General features: G+C 26.7%; 4 protein-coding genes across 5 annotated transcripts in view; all 4 read right to left on the reverse strand.

Annotated features, from left to right (window-relative positions):
- Positions 1–4,242: 4,242 nt before the first annotated feature.
- On the reverse strand, positions 4,243–5,117 carry LOC100211031 (pol-RFamide neuropeptides). Its single transcript, XM_065806431.1, has 3 exons — positions 5,000–5,117; positions 4,597–4,873; positions 4,243–4,484 (listed from the first exon to the last, which is right to left on the reverse strand). The coding sequence occupies exons 2-3, from the start codon at positions 4,865–4,867 to the stop codon at positions 4,321–4,323; spliced, it is 435 nt and encodes a 144-aa protein (XP_065662503.1). The 5' UTR covers positions 4,868–4,873; positions 5,000–5,117; the 3' UTR covers positions 4,243–4,320.
- Positions 5,118–10,992: 5,875 nt separating this feature from the next.
- On the reverse strand, positions 10,993–12,029 carry LOC100192287 (pol-RFamide neuropeptides). Its single transcript, XM_065805986.1, has 3 exons — positions 11,873–12,029; positions 11,524–11,770; positions 10,993–11,309 (listed from the first exon to the last, which is right to left on the reverse strand). Exons 2-3 carry the CDS (start codon positions 11,762–11,764, stop codon positions 11,050–11,052), a joined length of 501 nt encoding a protein of 166 aa, XP_065662058.1. The 5' UTR covers positions 11,765–11,770; positions 11,873–12,029; the 3' UTR covers positions 10,993–11,049.
- A 4,392-nt stretch (positions 12,030–16,421) lies between these two features.
- On the reverse strand, positions 16,422–17,486 carry LOC100192286 (pol-RFamide neuropeptides). Its single transcript, XM_065805987.1, has 3 exons — positions 17,315–17,486; positions 16,912–17,158; positions 16,422–16,797 (listed from the first exon to the last, which is right to left on the reverse strand). The coding sequence occupies exons 2-3, from the start codon at positions 17,150–17,152 to the stop codon at positions 16,544–16,546; spliced, it is 495 nt and encodes a 164-aa protein (XP_065662059.1). The 5' UTR covers positions 17,153–17,158; positions 17,315–17,486; the 3' UTR covers positions 16,422–16,543.
- Positions 17,487–20,017: 2,531 nt separating this feature from the next.
- Positions 20,018–21,140, reverse strand: part of LOC100214601 (claspin) — a 29,360-nt gene continuing 28,237 nt past the window's right edge. The window contains exons 14-17 of one of the 2 annotated variants that reach the window (XM_065805989.1): positions 20,989–21,067; positions 20,564–20,637; positions 20,328–20,459; positions 20,018–20,247 (exon numbers count right to left, since the gene is read on the reverse strand). In XM_065805989.1, coding sequence (XP_065662061.1) covers positions 20,146–20,247; positions 20,328–20,459; positions 20,564–20,637; positions 20,989–21,067 — 387 coding nt within the window. In that variant the 3' untranslated portion in view covers positions 20,018–20,145. Of the gene's footprint in view, positions 20,248–20,327; positions 20,460–20,563; positions 20,638–20,988; positions 21,071–21,140 lie in introns of both variants that reach the window. The other variant, XM_065805988.1, reaches the window with a different exon arrangement.

A 21,140-nucleotide genomic window follows, 5' to 3' on the forward strand; every position in this document is an offset into this window, starting at 1 on the left:
TTATATATATATATATATATATATATATATATATATATATATATATATATATATATATATATATATATATATAATACCATGTTATGTTTTAAAATATAAAGAAAGTTTAAATAATTGAATGACAGAAGATTTGAAACAAGTTCTCAAAACTTTATGTTGTTCAAAATGTTAATCTATTTTACAAGTAATAACACTTTTATAGAATATAAGTATAATGACTACCTGATACATATTTTAGTATTGCTATTATATCTGTAACCAATGTGTATCTATTTTTTTATAATGCTATAATGTATAATATATACATATATTATATATTGTATTATGTGAAATTTTTTTAAAGTATGTTCTTAAATAATTCTAAATTTAAGTCTTGTGACATCAGAACATTAATATATACCATATGCTAGAGTTTGTAATTTGCAAGTTACACATAACATAGGTTAAAAGCTGCGAACAGTGTCAGCACACAAATATGCAAAAATTCAAAAAAACTAGTCCAGAGCTTCATCCTATTAAAGTACAGTCACCATGGTTTCATATTGGAATTGATTTAGTATAAATAAATGTATTCTTACTATCTCTGATTATTGCACAAAGTGGGTAGCAGCGTTTCCCCTAAAATCAAAATTAGCAAGTAGTGTTGCAATAGAATTGTATAAGGTAAATTTAAATAATATTATCTGATTGCATTTAAATAATATTTTTAAAGATATAAATTTTTTTGAATATTTCAGTTGTTCATGCAAATGGGTATACCAAAAGTTGTTACCTCTGACCAAGGCACAGAGTTTTACAACCAAATAAACAAGAAACTAACGACTTTGTTAAATGTGAAATATCATTTTACCACAGCCTATCATCCACAGGTTTAAAAATTTGAATTCAGTTTGTGTATAAGAGCTTACTAGTTTTATAATCTTGGATTTAATCATCTTGTGTTTTAGGCTAATGGTTTAGATGAGCGGTTCAATCAAACCATCCAGTTAATGCTTGTAAAATTTTGCAATGATCGCCATATTACATGGGATACTCATTTGGATGCTTGTACTTTTGCATACAATACATCATGGCAAGAGTCTACAAAATACTGCCCCTTTGAGTTAATGTTCGTAAGGAAGCCCATACTTCCTATAGAATTATAAGTTGCAGGAGAATCTTCTCAATCATTGTTAATTGATTTTAACACAAGACCTGAAAGCAACCAACATTTTATAAATAAAATAGTTGAGGAAAGGTATAAAGCATTTACTGGTTTGTTACTTTACTGTTCTTGTCGGATGCCTGCTGAAGGCAAAATGATTAAATGTTTGAAATGCAATAAGTTATATTACTTAAACTGTTTGATCAACATTTCGGAAAGCAGCTTTGATGATTTTTTGTGCGATTTTTGCAATTAACTTCTGGATATAAAAAGTATAAATAATAGCATAAATAAAAGTAATTAGGAAGACATTTCATTATAGTAAGAAAGATTAAGAGTAGTATTAACTTAAAATGTAGCATTAGGTTAAAAAATAGTTCTAGCTTAAAGAGTAACGTTAGTTTAAAGCATTATTGCTCTTCTTCTTCTTTATATTTATTTTGTCTTATAACTGTCCTTATTTTGTCTATAATTTTATTTATGCTGGAGCTTTATTTGTTTATTTGGATTTATTATTTATTTATTTTTATTTATGATTGGAGTTTGAAGAAGTTTTTTGTTATAAGGTTTCAAAGACTTTTTTCAAAGTTTTTGATTTATTTTTATTATTAGTTATATTTAAAAAAAATGATTCTTTTTTATTCCATTATTTCATTGATTTTAACTTTGCCATTATTTTATTTTAGTTTGTCTACTGTTGAAATATGGTTTTAATTTAGTAAACTTCCATGAATTTAAGTTTACTTTATTAATCATTCACCAACAGTTAAGGAAAAATTGAATTCAACTCAATAAAGTTTGGATTAGTTTTATTTTCAGGTAACATTGCAAAATATGATTTAACTGTAGTTAGATAATAACTTATTACTGTTTTGTACCATTATTTATTTACATTTATTTACTCTACTATAATATGTATGTTGTACTGTATAAATACTGATGTTTTTTTTTAATTATAAAATTATCTTATCATTCTTGTAATTGTTTCAGTTGGTTGTTTTATTTTTATCATTGCTATTTGTATCATTAATGTTATTAGCTGGTATTTACTTAAACTTTTCGTAAATAACCTACATTAAGTTTTTCTTGTCAAAATATATAATTTGGTTGACAAAGTCAACCAGTTTGGTATATGCAATTTTTAAAAAAACTTACTTTAGTTAATTAAATAAAATGGATTAAGTGAATGATGAAAAAGAAGAACAAGACTTTCTCGATGTTAGTATTATATAATATTTTATGTTTAAAAAGCAAAAATAAAAAATCCATTTTTTATTTAAGATAATTGTTCAAAACTTAAAGCATTATCATGAGTTTACTGTGATTCTGCTACAGTCCATCAAGTAATTGTAGAAGAGTACACCATGAAAATTTCAAGTTTTCATTTTTAATTTTATGTTTTGTACAAGGTAAAAAAAAAGAATTCTGTTTAAAACACATTTAAAATATACATATATATATATATATATATATATTAGTAATATATGTGGCAAAAATTAATTAGGTACTAAATAAATTGATATAAAGGTTGCAGAAACAATTAGGTACAAAATAAAAAAATTAGTTTACTAAAAGTCAGGAAATCGCCATTGCTATTGGCGTTGCTATAGGAGCTGAAAAAACTTCACTTTAAAAAAAATCAATTATTCTTATAATATTGAATATATACATTCTAATAATATAAATGTATATATATTCTTAGAGCCGTAACCATCGGGAGAGCCCTGGCCCCTCCAAAAAATTTTTAAATTATAATTATAAGGGAAAAACATATACATAAAATAATTTTAACAAATTTTTTATCCCCTTCCTCCTTTAAAAGAACCCTAGGGCCCCCTAATATCAAATTTGTGGTTTCGGCTCTGATTCTGAATCTAGAATAAATTTCAAACAAGATAACATAAAAAACATAATTTTTATTTTTTACTGTTTTTAACTTAAACCTTAAACGAAATATAAAGATTTAAACATGTCAGTGTTAACATTTTTTTAATTTTTTTAAACTTTTAAACCGGGAAAAAAATAACCTTGTGACTATCAAGCTTCAGGTTTATTTGTATGAGTTACATGACGCATAATATTACTATGTTAATTATAATAATATTATGCTTAGTATATAAAGTGCTAAAGTTTTCTTTATGCCGCAGAATAATGCGCGAGTTCTCAAACCATCGTTTAAACAAACGCTTAAACACATCGCTCGAGTGGTCCGAATAAAAATAATCCGCAAAAAAGTAGGACAGTTTACTCCAACGTAGGACAGTTTGCTCCGGAGTAAATTGTCCTAGACGGACGGATAGGACAAACTAGGACGTTCTACTCCGGAGTAAAATGTCCGATCGGACAAATTACTCCGCGGACAGTTTTCTCCGTGACAGTTCTTCACTTGTAGAGTGAAACACTCGAAACTATAATGTTCTTCACTTGTAGAGTGAAACACTCGAATAAAATGAGGTGCTGGTAGTTGCAGTTCATTTTTTTCAATTTTCTTGAAAAATTTTCTATTGTTTTAACGTATTTGCAATATTCATAATAATTCCAGCACCAAGCGAAGTATAAACTTAAAAATAGGATTCAAAAACTCGAGGTTTCACTGGTCTGGATATTATAGCTAAAATTAACATTCTAAAACATACCTTAACTTTTTATTACTTTATTATATTAAGTTATATAACATGTATGATAATAATAATAAAATATTAATATTATTATTAAATAGAATCATTACTAAATTATATATTAATATAAGTTATATAACATATAAGAAAATAGTATATGGTACGCATTTTATGTTTTAAACCAATATTTAAAAAAAATTCCTTTTTTAAACAAGTGTGTTATCCCAATAAACTATTCAATGACTTATTATGCAGACCACATAACACGGAAATGTCTCGATTGTTTAAACTAATATAATAAACAACTAATAGAAATTTCTTAAAAAGTACGTTAGGTACGCTGAGTACATTAAAGTATTAATTTTAGATACTTTGTTAAAAATGATGAATTCATGGGTTGAGCAATTCATTATTTTTAACAAAGTATTTCAAATAAATCTTTTAATGTACCCTTCCCCCACTTAAAAAAAAGAAAAATAATTATCTTTTTTAATATTATTTTAAAACAGTGTTTAAATAGGTTTAGTTACAGTGGTGTTTCATAAAAATAATAAATCTTCACAACTTTATATTTCTACCAAATCTTCCTCTTAGATGTGGTTTGTTCAACTCTTTTCCGAACCGAGGTAGAAACCGCTCACCCATTTCTCGTCCGAATCTTCCATTAAACCATTGAGTAGCATCTTCTCTTTTACTTACATGCCCGTTGTTTTTTAGCTCATCTTAAAAAAAAATTCTTATCATTCCACTTATTCTTATACTTATAAAAGCCTCGGTGAATATAATTGGAATAAAAATTAAAAAATTTTGAAAAGAAATTTAAAAAAATAATACCATCATATTTATTTTCATATTCGTTTTCCACGTCATTTTCGAAGTTGTCCTCTTTATTGGTTATTCTTTTCATAAGTTTTCCTCTTGTAAGTTGTTCTGCGTTTTTTGCATTTAAGTAATCTTTTAATATTCTCTTTGTATTCTTGCTATCTTCTGACAAGTGATTGTTCTTGCTACCTTCTGACAAATGATTGTTATCGTCAGATTTTACAAGAGCTACAACGATTAAAGCCAAAGCAAAAAAGATTTCTACTTTTCGTTGGTTCAACATTTTAACCTACTAAAAAACAAATGACAACTTAATTTAGCTTTTATTATTTTGTAGTGAAATGGTCTCAAAACATTTAGAAAAAATAATAAAAAATATCATGAATATATTTTTTATCAGCCTACAAAATATTACCAATAACACAAAATGGTCTTCCACTCAAGTTGATTTTGTGCTTCCTCTCTGATACACTAGCTTTATTTTTATTTTTTGGGGGATGGTGAGTTATTTCAGCTAACTAAGCGAAAACAACGTATATATTAAAAAAAGCCATTGTATTTTTTTAACATAATACAAATTTCAAAATTGAATGATACAACGGATTTCTTTACAAATTTAAAATTAAGTAACAGGGCTGCAGGTGTCATCCATTTTAATTGCTGTTATGAGAATACCTTGGAAATTTATTCGTTCTCTCTTCTTTTTTTACTTTTAATAAAAAAAAAACCATATGTCAAGATAGCGGTTGTTTGAACTCTGTTTATATATCCGCTTTTTTGCATAATTTAATTTACTATTTAAATAGTTTAGTTTTTTAAATCATAATCACCATACTTCTATCATTGTACTTAAAAAAAACATTTTTTTTTGAAGCTGCAAGGTTTGAATTATGATGACCTATCCTTGTTAATAAATACTTGACGTCAGTTAGATTTTTTTAGAAGATTAGTAAATGTTAATCAATTTTTAACAATAGGAGATTGTGTAACGGGCATGATCATAGAAATCTAAACTTTATTTCTGGAATATTAAGATGCACAACAGCACCAGCGAAGGCAGTGCGAAGGCAAGCATTAAAAACTAGTTTGGATTGTTTGCTGAATCAATTGAACAGTTAATAACAACATCAAAATTGATTGCCTCACCACCAATTATTCCTTGAAATCTGATATCTAGATAAATAGTACCATTTATGCATTATCTCAAGTAATTAGAAAAGGGTTATTTAAATTAGGTAAGATTGTATAGTGCTTAAAAAACTGATAAAGTATAAAAATTATTTTGGTTGTGGTTTGGTTAGATATTTATTTGATTTTAAGTGAAAATCACCTTTAGATTAGAATGTACTGTTTTTTTATTATCATTATTTTTTTATTCAACCGTAAAGTATACAAAAAGTCATCGTAAATTTACAAAAGTTGGTCACCCATATACCAATCCACCATTGAAATTCTGAAAAAAATATTTTCATATAGTTACTCATTGGTCATTAAAATGACACTTAAAAGTAGTCATTAAAATGTAACACCTTCTTAATTTGTTAATTTAGTTTAAATATATTGACTAAATTAAAACTCTTTTTAATTTAGAAAATATATTTAAATTAAATTAACGAATTAGTGCTAATTATTAAAACTAACAGTTGTTAATGGCAAATTCTTTTATAAATAAATTGTGTTTTCGTCATAACTTTGTTTGTTTGTGTGTGACATCTTTTAAGAATTTAGCAGCCTTAACTCAGCGGTAAAACATTATATACGGTATCATACTATTTATTTCTTTTTTATCAAGCTAATAAAGCCGTTAAAAAAACCGTTTTAAAAATTATTATGAACGTTACGTTCGTAATAATTTTTTTTTACAAATTTTTGTCATTTTACAACAGTTTTGCAACAAAATGATATCATTGCAACGTAAGATATTCAACATTTTTTAATTTTACAAAAAATGGTTTCCAATCATGAGTCATCACCTAATTGCCATTATCACGTTTTCTTTAGACTTTGAACATTGGCGGCGTTGTATTTCAATGACCCCACGATTTTTCCTTGTTAAACGGTTTTTTTAACGGTTTAATTAGTTTGATAATGGCTCTCGCTATATGAGCTGAAATAGCACATAAAAAACAGAGCCGACAACATCGGGGGGGGGGGGAGGGGGTCCGGGAGCTGCTTTAATGACTAAATTGAGGGAGCTGTAAACTTTATAAGGTCATAAAAGCCGATCAACAAAAGATTATTGAATCAAGTTTGAAATTCGTCGATGAATATAAATTAAGTTTAAGATTGAAAAAACAAAAACAAATTTGACTCACTGCCCTTCTATTAGGGACTGGGAGGGGGGGAGGGCTACCGTTTTGGGGTTTTTGTTGTTTCCAGTCTGCAATCACCACAATTTTTTGTCTAGCATCCTCATTCCTCATATACATTAACATACTTAAATATGGAGTTTTCTTTATGTTTCAAAGATGCTTAACTCAAACATCAAAAAAAGTTGTCTACGGCCTTGTGCATTAACAATCTATAATAAACACGTAACACACTCTTTTTATATATAACTGATGATAATAATAATTTTTCATTTTATTTATTTCTTTTTTGATTAAGAATTTATTTCCTTCTTCTTTTATGTTCTTTTTTTTCGATTTTTTTGATATTTTTTTTTTTTTTTTTTTTCAATTTTTCTTTCTCTTTACATTCAATACCGTTTATTTATTTATTAATTTTCCATTTTCTTTTTTTCTTTTTTCGATTTATAATATCTCTTATGAATAATATAAACTCTAGCACTACCATAACATACCACTGTTATACACATTTTTTGGAATACAAAGTTTAGTTTAGTTTAAAAATATACAGAGTGTAAATACTTACGAAAATAAATGACCGGAGCAAGCAGTGCTTCGTCAAATATATTGTCTTCTTTAATTAAAGTTTGTGCTATTTTATTTTTCATTTTTTTTCAAACATCATTATTAATATGACACAAATGATACAAATAAACATTATATGTGATCTTAGTTTAAATTTACTACATAAATAATTAATATATTTAACTAAATCAGTTGTATATATATTAAACTTTAACTATAAAGATATTCTTTTATTTTGTTAATTAAAAATCATTCTCTCATACAACTCTAAAGTAATACTTTAGTGTTATTTTAAAGGGTATGATTTTAATTAATTATTTCTTAATTACACTTGAACTATTTCTTAACCCTTTGATTTTATCATTAAGTAAAAAGACTTTATAGATCCGATCAAAGAAACTTTGGAATATTTTGTTATATCACTGTAAAATCATGCTTGCAGCATCTTAAAAAAAAGTTTATGTTATTATTTGCATTTTAAATCCCATCAGATTAAACACAAAAAACCGTATAATCCACAGCAGTTTAATTTACCCGGTACAAGATGCAATCAATAACATTGAATTCATTCACATTTAATTACATCAAAGTCATTCAAATTTAAAATGTTTTGAGAAAGTCTTTATTGATCAGTTTAAAAAGCTTTTATATAAAGCGATGTATACAAGAATTATAAAATAAAGTTTTAGATTTATTTATTAAATAGTTTTAGATAGTTTACATAAAATAAAATGTTTCAAGTTTTATTCTTCCTTTCATTTCAAAAATTTTCGAAGAGATCATTATATACATTCTCTAATTTTTTAAAATGTGACAATACTTTTTTTCCCTCGAGGTCTTCAAATGTTCCAAAAATCTCATTATTTTTTCAATCAGTAAACAAAACAAACAGTTTTCACAAATAAACAATTCACAAGTAAACTCACGTGTCCTGCTTCACGGCGAAGGAAAAAAAGCATTTTAATTTTGATCAGGTGGAAGAATATCTTCAAAATGAAACATACCCTTCTACAATATCTACCCGTAATTATGGATTTAAATCAAAGTTATTAGAGACGTGCACCGAGGTATTGGAGATTCTGAACGCTACAAGGCAACGACCTCGAATAGAGGAAGAAACACCACGTATAACAGACAAGATTGCACTAATATTTTTCTAATAATGTTGCTGACGTCAGTGAATATGTTAAGAGTTGCGAACTGTGCCAAAAACAATCTAAAGTCTGCAAAGGTAGAATTAAATCATTACCAACACCATTAAGTGCTATAAAACAAATTGGAATGAATATCTGTAAGCATCTAACAATCAATGAGTGTTGTCATGTTGTGGTCTTGATTAACTATTTTTCAAAATAGTTGGAAGCCAAACCAATTAAGGATAAATCAGCTCAAACTGTCGCTCAATTTTTGTACGAGGTTATGTGTTAGCATGGGTATGTGTTAGTATGAGTGAAGTTATGTGTTAGCATGGGTGCTTTAAAAACCAAATCAATGACAAAGTTCGGAAATTCGTTAACGCGGTATATAAACAACTACATAGATAAACTGGAGTAGAACAGAGATAAACAATTGCTTGTATTCCTCAGTCAAATTGATTGGTAGAACGCCAAAACTAAACAATAAAGAACTCTTTGATAAAGGTTTTGGAAGGTAATCCTAAAATGTGTCTGAAAATCATTAAGGTTGTTCTTTTTGCTTATCGCGTTACTTGACATCTTCTACAAACAATTCTCCACTCATGCTGATGTTAAACCTCAAATCAGTATTTTTTTCAAAACCTGTTTAAAAGCCCATCTTTAAACCTCTTGAGAATAATGGCAGGCTTGAAGTAACATTTTGTGCCGTTGATAACCATTTGTGTCTTAATAAAATAAAATGTGGAATTACTTTATTATATGTTTGACAGATGCTCACTCACACCTTTTCCTAATACGTAACCACAATCATTAAATTGGCTATCAATTTAAAATAGACTTCTATAACATATATTATTATTATACCATTTAAAGACGGTAATTAAATCACCACGAGTTAGTTTGAACTGCATACTTGTCATATTTAGTGCCAACAATCTTTATTTATACAAAAGACGATTTAAGCCTTTGATTCGTTTTGAAGCTCCTCTTAATACATTTTCTATTTGCAGTTTGTCTTTAAGAACCTGTGGGTTACAAATTGATCCAAATTATTCTAAGTTAGGGTGGGGTGAAGCTGAAAATAGTTTTTTGAAAAATGATTAATCTGAATAAAATGAAAATGTTCTTTTTATAATTTTTTTTTTACCTAATATTTTTGTTGCTTTGTTGACTTAAATAGATTGTGTTTTGAAAAGAGTAAATTCGAATTAACGTGAATACCTAAATTCCGTAACGTGAATACCTAAATTATGAATGATTTAGAACAAAGTATAAGTGTAAATCTTTACACTTATACTTTGTTCTAAATCATTCATAGTACAAGAACGCAATTTTTTTTTGTGTCCTAAGTGTAGTACAGAGCATTTATCAATATTAAATTTCAATTCTCATTTTTGAGAAAATACAACAAGAGCGTCAATATCGTTTTGTAGTTCTTGAAAAGATTGAAAAGTTTCAAGAGAACGGAAGATTTTGGTATCGTCATGAAAAAAAAGCAGATTATATATTTGATTATTTCAGGGATTTATCGTTTACATATATAATAAAAATAAATGCTGAAAGAACATAGCCTTGGGGAACTCCACTTTCATCGGACACCCAGTTTGAGTAACTTTTATAACAATTCTTTGCATTCGGTTTTCCAGAAAGTTTTTTATCCATCATAGAATTGATCCATTTTATATTATAAGTTACAAATTTAGAAATAAGAAATTTATGTGGAGCCTTGTCAAAGACAAAATTGAGGCAAATATTGTCAATGGGAATATTATCATAAAGTGATAGGGTACATTAATCAATTACAGTTAGAATGTTAGTTAAGCAAGAGCCCATATTTGGTGCAGACTGATTTGTTGTTAATTAGGTGTGACTAGGCAAACTAACTTGTTGTTAATTAGGTGTGTCATAATATGTTTTTGTATAATATTTTCAAAAAATTTTATTGAGTTATAATTTATACTAATATGTCTATAATTAATTGCTTTTGATCTGTCTCATTTTTTAACTATGGGTGAAATTATTGCATCTTTCCATATATGGTGTACTGAATCACTTATAAGGACTTGGTTAAAATTAGTAGATGTTTAAACATGTTTAAACATTTAAAAGCTAATTTTTTGAAAATATTGTCGGATGTAATTCGTCAATGCCTGGATTTAAATGAGTTTAGATTTAAAAGGTATATTGTAATATTATCTGGACTTAGATCAATATTGTTTAAAAATAGATATTCATTTTAAATGTAAGGTCAAATTTTTTATGCTAACCATGTAAAAATTAAAATGGATTTCTAGAGACATAAATTTATTTTCCATGTTTCGTGAGTGTTACAAGCTATATTGCGCACAAAGCAAAAGTTTTCAATTTTATTTATAACGGGTTCATTGATAAAAACAACATTTTTTCAATTAAATTATATGTGTTTATTAAAATATTTTAATAAAAATAACAAATCTTTACAATTTCGCCACTCTACCAAATCTTCCTCTATAATGGGGCTTATTAAACTCTCTTCCAAACCGTGGGAGAAATCGTCCTCCAATTTCTCTTCCGAACCGTCCGTTAAACCACTGAGTAGCAACTTCTTTGCCGAAACGTCCCCCAAGCCACTGGCTTTCTTTGCTTGCTGCCTTATTATCATTTTGTCTCCCGAATCGTCCTCGAAGTAGTTGTCTTCCATATCTTCCATTAATAATTCCCTGGCTCTCTGTTTCGTCTAAATAGTATTAAATCAAAATATTCAATGTATCTTAAGAACTTTACAAATGGAACATAATGTGAAAATAAGTCCAGAGTCAAGGTCAGAGGAAAATAATCAAAATCAAGACCAGAGTCAAGGTCAGAGGAAAACAAAAGTAATCAAAAAAGTAGTTAGATGAAACAGAAAAAGTTAAATTGCATTAAGAAATTAGTTTAAAAGAAATTATTACCATCATATTCATTATCATATTCATTTTCTACTTCATTATCAATGTCTTCTTCATCGGGTAAGCTCTTTCCAAAACGTCCTGACATAAGTTGTTCTTCACTTTTAGCGTCTAAAATATCTTTTATAAATCTTTTTACATCCTTGTTAACTTCTAATGAAAAGTTTTTATCGTCAGATTTTACAACTTCTACAACAATTAACACCAAAGCAAATAATAGTTTGACTTTTTTATTGCTCAACATTTTTAGCTATAAGCAAGCAAACAAACAAGTCAAATACTGAACATAATACTCTTATTTTACATATAAGATATTTCTTATACTACTTTTTATCATTCAGTAAAGTATTACCTTTTCAACTGGATCTTAATTGATTGCCTGCTCTATGGTCTTCTTTAAACTTATGTTTTTGTTTTTGCAAAAAAGTAGTATTTAAACTAACCGAACGGAAACAACACATGGTTGAAAATTTTCTTAATTTATTTTATGAGCAAAACAACAGTAATGAATGACACAACGGCAAAAGTTGTTTATGGAAAGAATAAAGTAACATGATTGCAGGTGCCATGAGTTTTCCTCATTTTAAACGTTATAATGAAATTACCTATAATTTCTTTCAATACTTTTTTTGTTTCTTAACTCTCTATTTCATTTTTTATTCGCAGACTAGTAAATAGTCTTGCATAACTTAATTAACTCTTGACTTAATTAAATTTATTTTCTTCTCAAACAGTTTTAACTTTTCTTTTAAGTTAGGAAATTCATTAAACGATAAAATTACTACTTGTAAAAGAACTTTCTTGGCGTTACAACTTTCCATGGTTGCTTATAAAAAGTGGTTATTAATTTTGTTTATAATTGCTATTTAGTGGTTGGTCTCACGTTGACCCAAATTTCTATGAAGTGGTAGGAGCTAAATGGCCGACTTCTATTTACATTTACATTAAATATTTGTTATGTTAACTATGGTTTGTTAGTCTGTTATACACACAGCATGTTACTATGTTACTAATAACAACAAATAGGGCGATAAAATTAAAAGATATTATCCCCTATTTGTTGATAGCTATTTTATATCATTTTTTTTGTTTTATTTCCTTTTATTTTATAGGCACACAGGCTAAATATAATTTTTCTTGAATCATAGAAAATAAATACGATTAATGATCGACCTTATTAATGAAAAACCCTTTCCGAACTTTGTTATCATGTTATTATATTAACTGGACTATATTGTTTTTTTCTTAGACGCAAAAAAAGTTCTGATGCCTTTAGACAAGACGGCGTAGAATCGTTTTTTCCAAATGTGTAAAGACGTCTTTTACAGAAGTTTTGAGGACGCTTCTGACTGGTTAGAAGTTAAATCATTTAGTACAACTAATATTCGTCTTAAATATTATAATTTAAGATATTTATTTTGCGATGCTTAAAGTAAAAAAGTTGGAAGTATTTATATTTTATCAAAGCTGGGGACAAAAAAATACTGTTAGTCATGGGGACAAAAAATCAGTTTTTTGAACCTGCAGTTACTTAAAATTACTTTTATTCGAAGTAATTTTTTGCTCCCCTTGACAAACGCCCCGTCAGTTATTCGAAGTTTTCCTTCGGCTCAAGATACCATCGCATTGCATTTCGAAATATACCTTTATCGAATGTTATCAAAATATATGTTTGTATATATGTAAAAAAAAATAACTTTATCAAAATATAAAAAAATTAAACACATTAAACGTAGTGCAATGAAATTTTCAACATGACGAAAGAAGGCAGTACCATGCCCGCACCAAATGGGGGGAGAGGAGAGCCGAATGCGATTGACCCCCTCCCTTTTTTTAATAAATTCTCTTGGTTTCACGCAAGTTTTATAACAAAAATGAAGCAAAAATTTTATTGGCTTTTCAAACTGCCTTATTTTTTCAAATATGGCCCCTCCTCCACCTTAGATATATTTAAAAAAATAAAATAAAAATTTTACGGTACAGGTCTGAGTACTGACAATTAAAAATAAATATCTTGCCTTTAAAGATTGTAAAAAGGTCAAACTAAAAAGAAGTTTAGTGTTGTTCAAAACACTTTACTTACTGGATTTTTAATAACAGCCTGAATAATGTTGTGAAATGAAATTAAAAGGAATTAAAAAAATCATAAGCATCAAAACTTCAACTAATATTAATTCAAGTCTCAAGGTTGATGAAAATGTCAGATCTTAATACTGTTGCTAAAATAGTTAATAATTATTTTTCTAATATTGAAGACGAACTACTTTTTTAAATATAGTTATTAAGGCGCTGCCAGAAGTTCTTACGGTCTTATCACAGAGCACTGCAAGAGAGCATTTAACTAGGAAGTTCACGCCTTCTTCCTTATCAATGTCGCTTATTAGGTCAGCGTCGAATCTCGGACCTTTTGGTTCTGAGACAGAATTCTAACGACTGCGCCACGGCTGCATAACATAAAAAATTTTGTTCTAATAAATGTGTTTACAACAACTTTTTAAAAATACCTAATGCTTAATCTTTTTTCGTCGATCTCGTGGAAGAAAATAAAGAATTTAATTTAACAAAAGGTACTCTTTAAAATAGCAAAAGTTTTGGTCCCGATATTTTCTTACATTTTTTCTTTAACTGATTCTTTGCATAATTTTCAAACCTTTATGTACTGATAAACGATACTTTTAAAAGTGACACCCAGAGCTTTTTGAGGCACAAAATTGGTTCTCATCTGGAAAATCTTCTTTAATTATCAACCCATTTCTATACTTTCCAACTTAAGTAAAATATTTGAAAATGTAATGTTCCACATACTCAACTCATAAATACAAGAAATAAAAGAGAAGTGTAAACAACCCCTTAAAAATTGACTCTTTGTATGTAAAATATTTATAGACATAAGAAAAGCGTTTGTTACAAATTGATAACCCAATCTATTTCCTTAAACCACCGCATTTTAGCGACAAACTATAACACTGCTGAGTTAGAAGTATTCCTTTTTGTAATAGTACCTTTGTAAAATAAAATTTTTTGTTTGAACTAAAGGTGTCAACCCAGAACTAGCTAATTCTTTTAATGGTGTTCCACAAGACTCGGTATTAGGATTTATTTTTATCAATTTTCTGAATGTTTAAATTAAATTTTCTAGAGATTACCAATTTTGCGGATGACACTAACATGCTCCTAATTTACAAATCACATTAAAAATCTGCTAATTAAAGTTAAATCATGATCTAACCAACATTGTTCAATGGCTGAGCTCCAATTAATATCCCTCAACTCTAAAAAAACATGAAATTATCATATTTGAATCTATTCAAATAAAAACCAATAAATATCTAAGTTTCGGTTAACAAAAATTAATCTTGTTAACTCTTTAAAAATATCTTGGAATCAAAATAGATTTTAATTAATCCGTTGTTTCACTTCATAACTTTTGAAATTAATCGGATTGAACGAATTATTGATCACGTTGAATTTAACGTGATTGAACAGAACTCCAACCAATATCCGTCATTATGTCAATCATGAAGCTGTGCTTACTAATTCCAACTCTAACATACTCTTTTTTTTATCCAAAGTTTTTAAACAGTGTGACCTTATTTAAAAGTTAAATTTAAATTAATTAAAAAATTCAAGAATTTAAATTAGAAAATTTTATTTAAAAGGTTGGTTATCTTGATATTGGTTCCAAACAAATAGACAGTTTGATTGTTACTATCAAACTGTTAGATAGCTACTATCAAACTGTTGGATAGTTACTATCAAACTGTTGGATAGTTACTATCACACTGTTGAATAGTTACTATTAAACTGTTGGATAGTTACTATCAAACTGTTGATATAATATTATTTAGGTTCAGCATCTTAATAACCAACCTTTTAACTTAAATTTTAGATAAAATTGTAAAAATATTCTAGAATCTGCTATCAACTTTAAGTTATCTGTTCCTAAATATTGACTATGAAAAAATTACGATGCAACATCAAAGCATAATAACATAGAGCAATCTTCCTTTCCGTCTAAAATCTCTTAATTGTTATATTCGATTATTATTTTTCTATTATTCTTCCATTGTTCTCTTTTCGAATGTGTCATAATACTTATTTAAATATTAATACTTTTATCTCACTTAAACTGAATTGGTTTTATTTGTATTCTCATTATCAATATTATTGTGATAACTTCTCATTATCAAAATTATTGTGATAACTGTTATATTAATTATTATAACTGTTATAGTTATATACTTTTTATAATTACTACTACTATTCCTATTATTGTAATTGTTGTTATTACTATTATAATTGTTATTATTGTTATTATTTTTGTTGTTGTTATTGTTGTTCCCATTACCATCAGCACATTTTTTATTCTTAAATTTGATTTGTGTTTACTTAAGATTACTATTTATAAAAATCCCTGTTGTAAGAACTTTTATTTTAAATTTGGTTTAATATGTATATATATATATATATATATATATATATATATATATATATATATATATTTGTTTTATTTGTTTTCAAAAATTGTTTTCAATAAAAAAGTTATAAACATTTTTTTTTAGCTTACGTACGCATAATTTATCAGTGTGATTAGACTAAAAAATAAAATAATTGCAGTTAAAGTTCAACATTTTTTTGAATATGCAAAAAAACGTTTATTATTTATTAGTTCGTATAAAAATTTCTGTCAATCTTATAAAAAACTTTGTCTGTTAGACTACTAAACATTAGGTTCGTTTATTACATAACGTAAACATCAGGTTTGTTTGTTAGATTACTAACGAAATTTTCCTTTATTTTAGTAATCAAAAAATGTGTACCGTTAATTAACTATTTTTTTTTGCATGATTAATTCCATAATGTGTACAAACATTTCATTGGGTACCCAAAAAAAAAAAGTCTTTTTATTAATGTTTCTAAATATTTTGTAACAATGTTCTAATAGATTTTTAGTGACAAAGCAATGATTTAAAAAATAATTTATATGAGTTCTTTAAGATGTTTTTATAAAAGGAACGATTCTTTACAACTTTGCAGCTCTACCAAATCTTCCTCTGAGATGTGGTTTATTAGATTCTTTTGCAAAACGAGGGAGAAATCGTCCTTCGATATCTCTTCCAAACCGTCCGTTAAACCATTGAGTTGCAGCTTCTCTACCAAAACGTCCTCCAAGCCATTGATCCTCGTTACTTACTGCATTTTTTTCTCTTCCAAATCGTCCTCGCATTAGTTGTCTTTCATATCTCACATTTGCAAGTCCTTGGTTTTCTAATTCATCTAATAAAAACATTTACAACTCAAGTCAACATTTTTATATACTTATAAAAACTTATAAAATGAATTTACTAGTATAAATAAAAGTCAGAAAAAATTGATGCAACAAAGTTATACCATCGTATTCATTTTCATATTCACTGCTATCTTCATCATCACTGTCTCCCTCATCAGTTTCTCTTTTCCCAAACCTTCCTGACATAAGCTGTTCTCCATTTTTTGTTTCTAAGTAATCATTTACGATTCTTTTTACATCCTTGTTATCTTCTAATAAAAGATTTTTATCTTCAGATCTTACAACAGCTACAACAACTAACACCAAAGCAAATAATAGTTCGACTTTTTTATTGCTCAACATCTTTACCTATGAACAAATAAATAGTTTTTAATGCCAGTTCTAACTTTTTTAGATCATTTTATGAGTTATATTAAAGTTTTCGAGTTTAAAAGTTTGAAAAAAGCTAAAATGTACATAATACTATAATTTCAAATAAGTTTCCATCAGTCAGTAAATTATTACCTTTTTCTTTTAACTTGATGATGACCGAGTGCCTGCACTCTTTTAAGCTTTATGTTTTTTTTTCTTACGATGATGAGTTATTTATGCTAACCGATCGGAAACAACATATATTTGAAAAAAATCATTGTAGTTTTCTTAATTTATTTAATTTACACAACAAACAGTATTGAATGATACTACGGTAAAATGTTTCAATAGAAATAGTGAAAAAGTAACAGGATTGCAGGTGTCAAAATTTTTCCATTTTAGGTGCTATAATGAGGTTACCTTCGATCTCTTTTAATTTTCGTTTTTTTTTTGTTTAACTCTCTATTTTCTTTCTTTTTTCTTTTAATATCCCTTTTCAAATATCCGCTATTTTGTATAACTTACTTATTAAATATGTAATTAAATTTGTCTTCTTTTCAAACTTTTTAGATTATTCTTATTGTCATTAGAGTTCGTCTCATTTGAAACAGAAAAATAGAAGAATTTATTGAAATAGAAGAAGCTATGAAAATAGGGGTGTAACAATTTGCGATGTCTCTACAAAAAGATTTATAATTTATAACTTTTGAGAAAATCTGAATAAATGTCAAACAAAAATGTTTCAACGTTTTCCTGTAAGTTGAAGAACATCCAATTTGATCATAAAAGACTTTAGATATCAAACTACTATGGGCTGGTCTCTGTTAAATGAATAATAACTACGTTAATCAACTTTCGCCGTGAAGACTTGAATAAAAAAAAATATTGTTATAAAAAATTAAATAAAAAAACGTATTTTTTAATTATATATGAGTTTCAAAAAGCAGAAGTATTACACAACTAAAATTTTGAAGAATATCTCAAAAAAATGTGTAAAAGAAAACAGTTTCATTGAAGAATATCTCAAAAAATGAATAAAAGAAAACAGTTTCATTGGAGATACAACTCACAATTTTATCGGCAAATGATTAACTTTTTCATAATTGAAATTTTTATCTTTATTTTAGACCTGAGTAGCAAGATAAGATAAAAACGCTATTAAAAGCAAGATTACTCAAAAAAAAAATAAAAAATAAAAATATATATATGCGTGTGTAAATTTTTATAAATAAATTATTATATTTTTATGTAAATTCAAGAAACTTTATGAAATAGTTTTCATAATTTAAGGATATTTTTGCTCATTAAAAGTTGACCTCAAATCAAAAATGAAAACAACGACGTAAGTAATTAAAAAATTGTTCAAACAATTTTAAAAGTGAAAGGCCTTTGAAAAACTAAATAAAAAATATGAAAAAAATATAATTAGCAATCATAGTTTTAGTGGCGCTTTATTGCAATTATAGTAGTACTTGACAAACTCTCATAAATGAAATTAACTAAATACTAATTTTTGACCAAATTTAAGCATTTAAATAGCTGTGAAGAACCTAAAGTTTAAGTTGTTTAAGAACCTAAATGGCTGTGAAGTCCTTTGCAATGCAATCTTTCATTTTGACTTGTTAATTATATTAATCGAGACGATCAATGTTTATCAATTGGTCTAATTTCATCAGAATTTTTATTCCGTAATTTCTTAGGCCAAGATGATTAAAGAAATTGTTAATAAAAATAATATAGAATATAGTTCAAAATTTAAACTGTATTCTTTGTTTAAACTTTAAACGAGAAAATAACAAAAAGTGCTAAAATTACAAATAAGTTAACACTTATATGTAACTCTAGCAATTTTTGTAATTTGCAGAACCGCAACTGTAGGAAAAACTATATATATATATATATATATATATATATATATATATATATATATATACAGCCATGCGAGGCATTTCTTAGTTAATTAGATACAAAAACTTGAAATTGGTCCAAAAATTCTTATCAGTTATGAGAACTTATAAAAAAAATAGTTATATTAAGATACTCAATATTTTATATATTCGTATAAATTTTTATCAGCCTTCTTCAAACTTGAAACTTAAAAACAGATTTTAAAAACATGAAACGTTAAGATACGCTTTTAACTCTAAAAGAAATCATTGTTCTAATATCTATCGTAAATCATTCAATCTATTGGAATTAAATATTTACAAGAGGGGCGGTGAACTAATACCTGCGGGACAATTTTTAACTAAAACTAGCAATGTTGTTTTGAACGGCTTGTAAGAACTGTATGAAAACCCTTGTGACTGAAGAAAATTCTCGCAATAAATTCCTAACTTATTTAGGTTACGATTTATCAAATTGTTTTACTACGATAACATGTACCAAATGAAATGATTTGCGTTTTAGATTTTTACATTTAACAAAGTTTCAAAGACATTCTGAAGAATGTTATATATAATAATTTCGCTTAAACTGCCGCCATTGTTTATGATTTTGAGTAATTGAAAAAATAATAGCTCACACTAATATAATTTCCAGCGAAATCAACACAATAAAAGTCTTTTTACATCACTTTTCAATTACAACGTTTGTTTCCCATATTAAATGTATTCTTTGATGTTTAACAGATGTTTTATAAAAGGAAATATAATATCCGGTGACTAGCCCGTAAAGGGTATGCTACAATGGCATATATGGAAAAAACGCTTATTACGAAAAGGTAGTCTACGCCTTAATTAAAAGTAAAATTTATTTTAATTTTATTAAAATCTTGAAATAAAAAGTTAAAAGTGTAGTTGAAGTTTAAAATATTTTGCAGATAGAAATAGAATAGAAGTTAAAAAATATTCAATGTTTAAAAATATTTTGTAATAATTTTTCATTAATAAAATATAAATAACATTTATCATAGAATTATTTACATTAAAGGATTAAAAAAAAAATTTTTTTTACAAAATATTTCAGCATTATACAAAGAATAACTAAAAATGACTAAATATACTTTTAGAATTTTTTTTAACGTCTAAGCATCTATCTAATTTAATTCTTTTAGCGGAAGGAGCTGCTTTGAGATTGTTATCCTTCTAAAAAAAATTGAAGACAACATGATTATGACAAAACTATTTTCATTTGAACTTAATAACTATTAATGTAAACATTTCACCTTGATATGATCTTGAGAAGAATCTTTAAATTCTTCTGCTAAAAAAACAAAAGACTTTGTGGACTTTTTTTTGGTTCCTACAACACCATTTGATAGGCGAGGAAATTCGTTACTACTTGCCAAAAAAGAACCCTAAAAAATTAAACAGAATTCTGTTAGTTTAAACTTAGAAAAAATTTTAATTTGGAATTTGTTAAAAAAATACTACATATACATATATATTTTTAAAAACTTACAGATGTTCTCTTAGAAACAGATTTACTCTGAGAATGTGAAGGTACTCTTTCTAGCAGTCGTGACTGTGACAATGCTATATAAAATTTTACAAATTTTTTTTAACAAAGATTTATTATAAGGAAGATTTATTAACCTAAAATTATTTTTTAAATATTATTAGATAAACTCAAAACGCATGAGTCATGCCTAAAAATATTAGGTTAAAACTACGGAAGCAAGGATAGAAAAATTAGGTCAATTTACAAAAGCTTTTTATTGAAGTTTTAGAGAATAAAGTTATTTTAAAATCTTTGTTTAAAAAAACATATATATGTTTTTCCTATATAGACGTAAATAAAAACTTAAATTTTAGCCATAGAGACGACTAAAAATATGGTAATTAGAAAGAAAAAAAATTAAGTAACTTAATAAAAAAAAAAGTTACCAGGCGGAGTAAATTTACTGGAATCTTTAATCATATTTAAGATTGACTGGCTATTTTCATCTAGATTTGTGCCTTCCGACTGCTTTGAAGAAAATATATTGAATTATTTGAAAATATAATTTTTTAAGATATTTTAATTCAGCAAAATTGTA

Source organism: Hydra vulgaris, chromosome 09 (assembly GCF_038396675.1).
Source record: "Hydra vulgaris chromosome 09, alternate assembly HydraT2T_AEP".
NCBI classification, from domain to species: Eukaryota; Metazoa; Cnidaria; class Hydrozoa; order Anthoathecata; family Hydridae; genus Hydra; species Hydra vulgaris.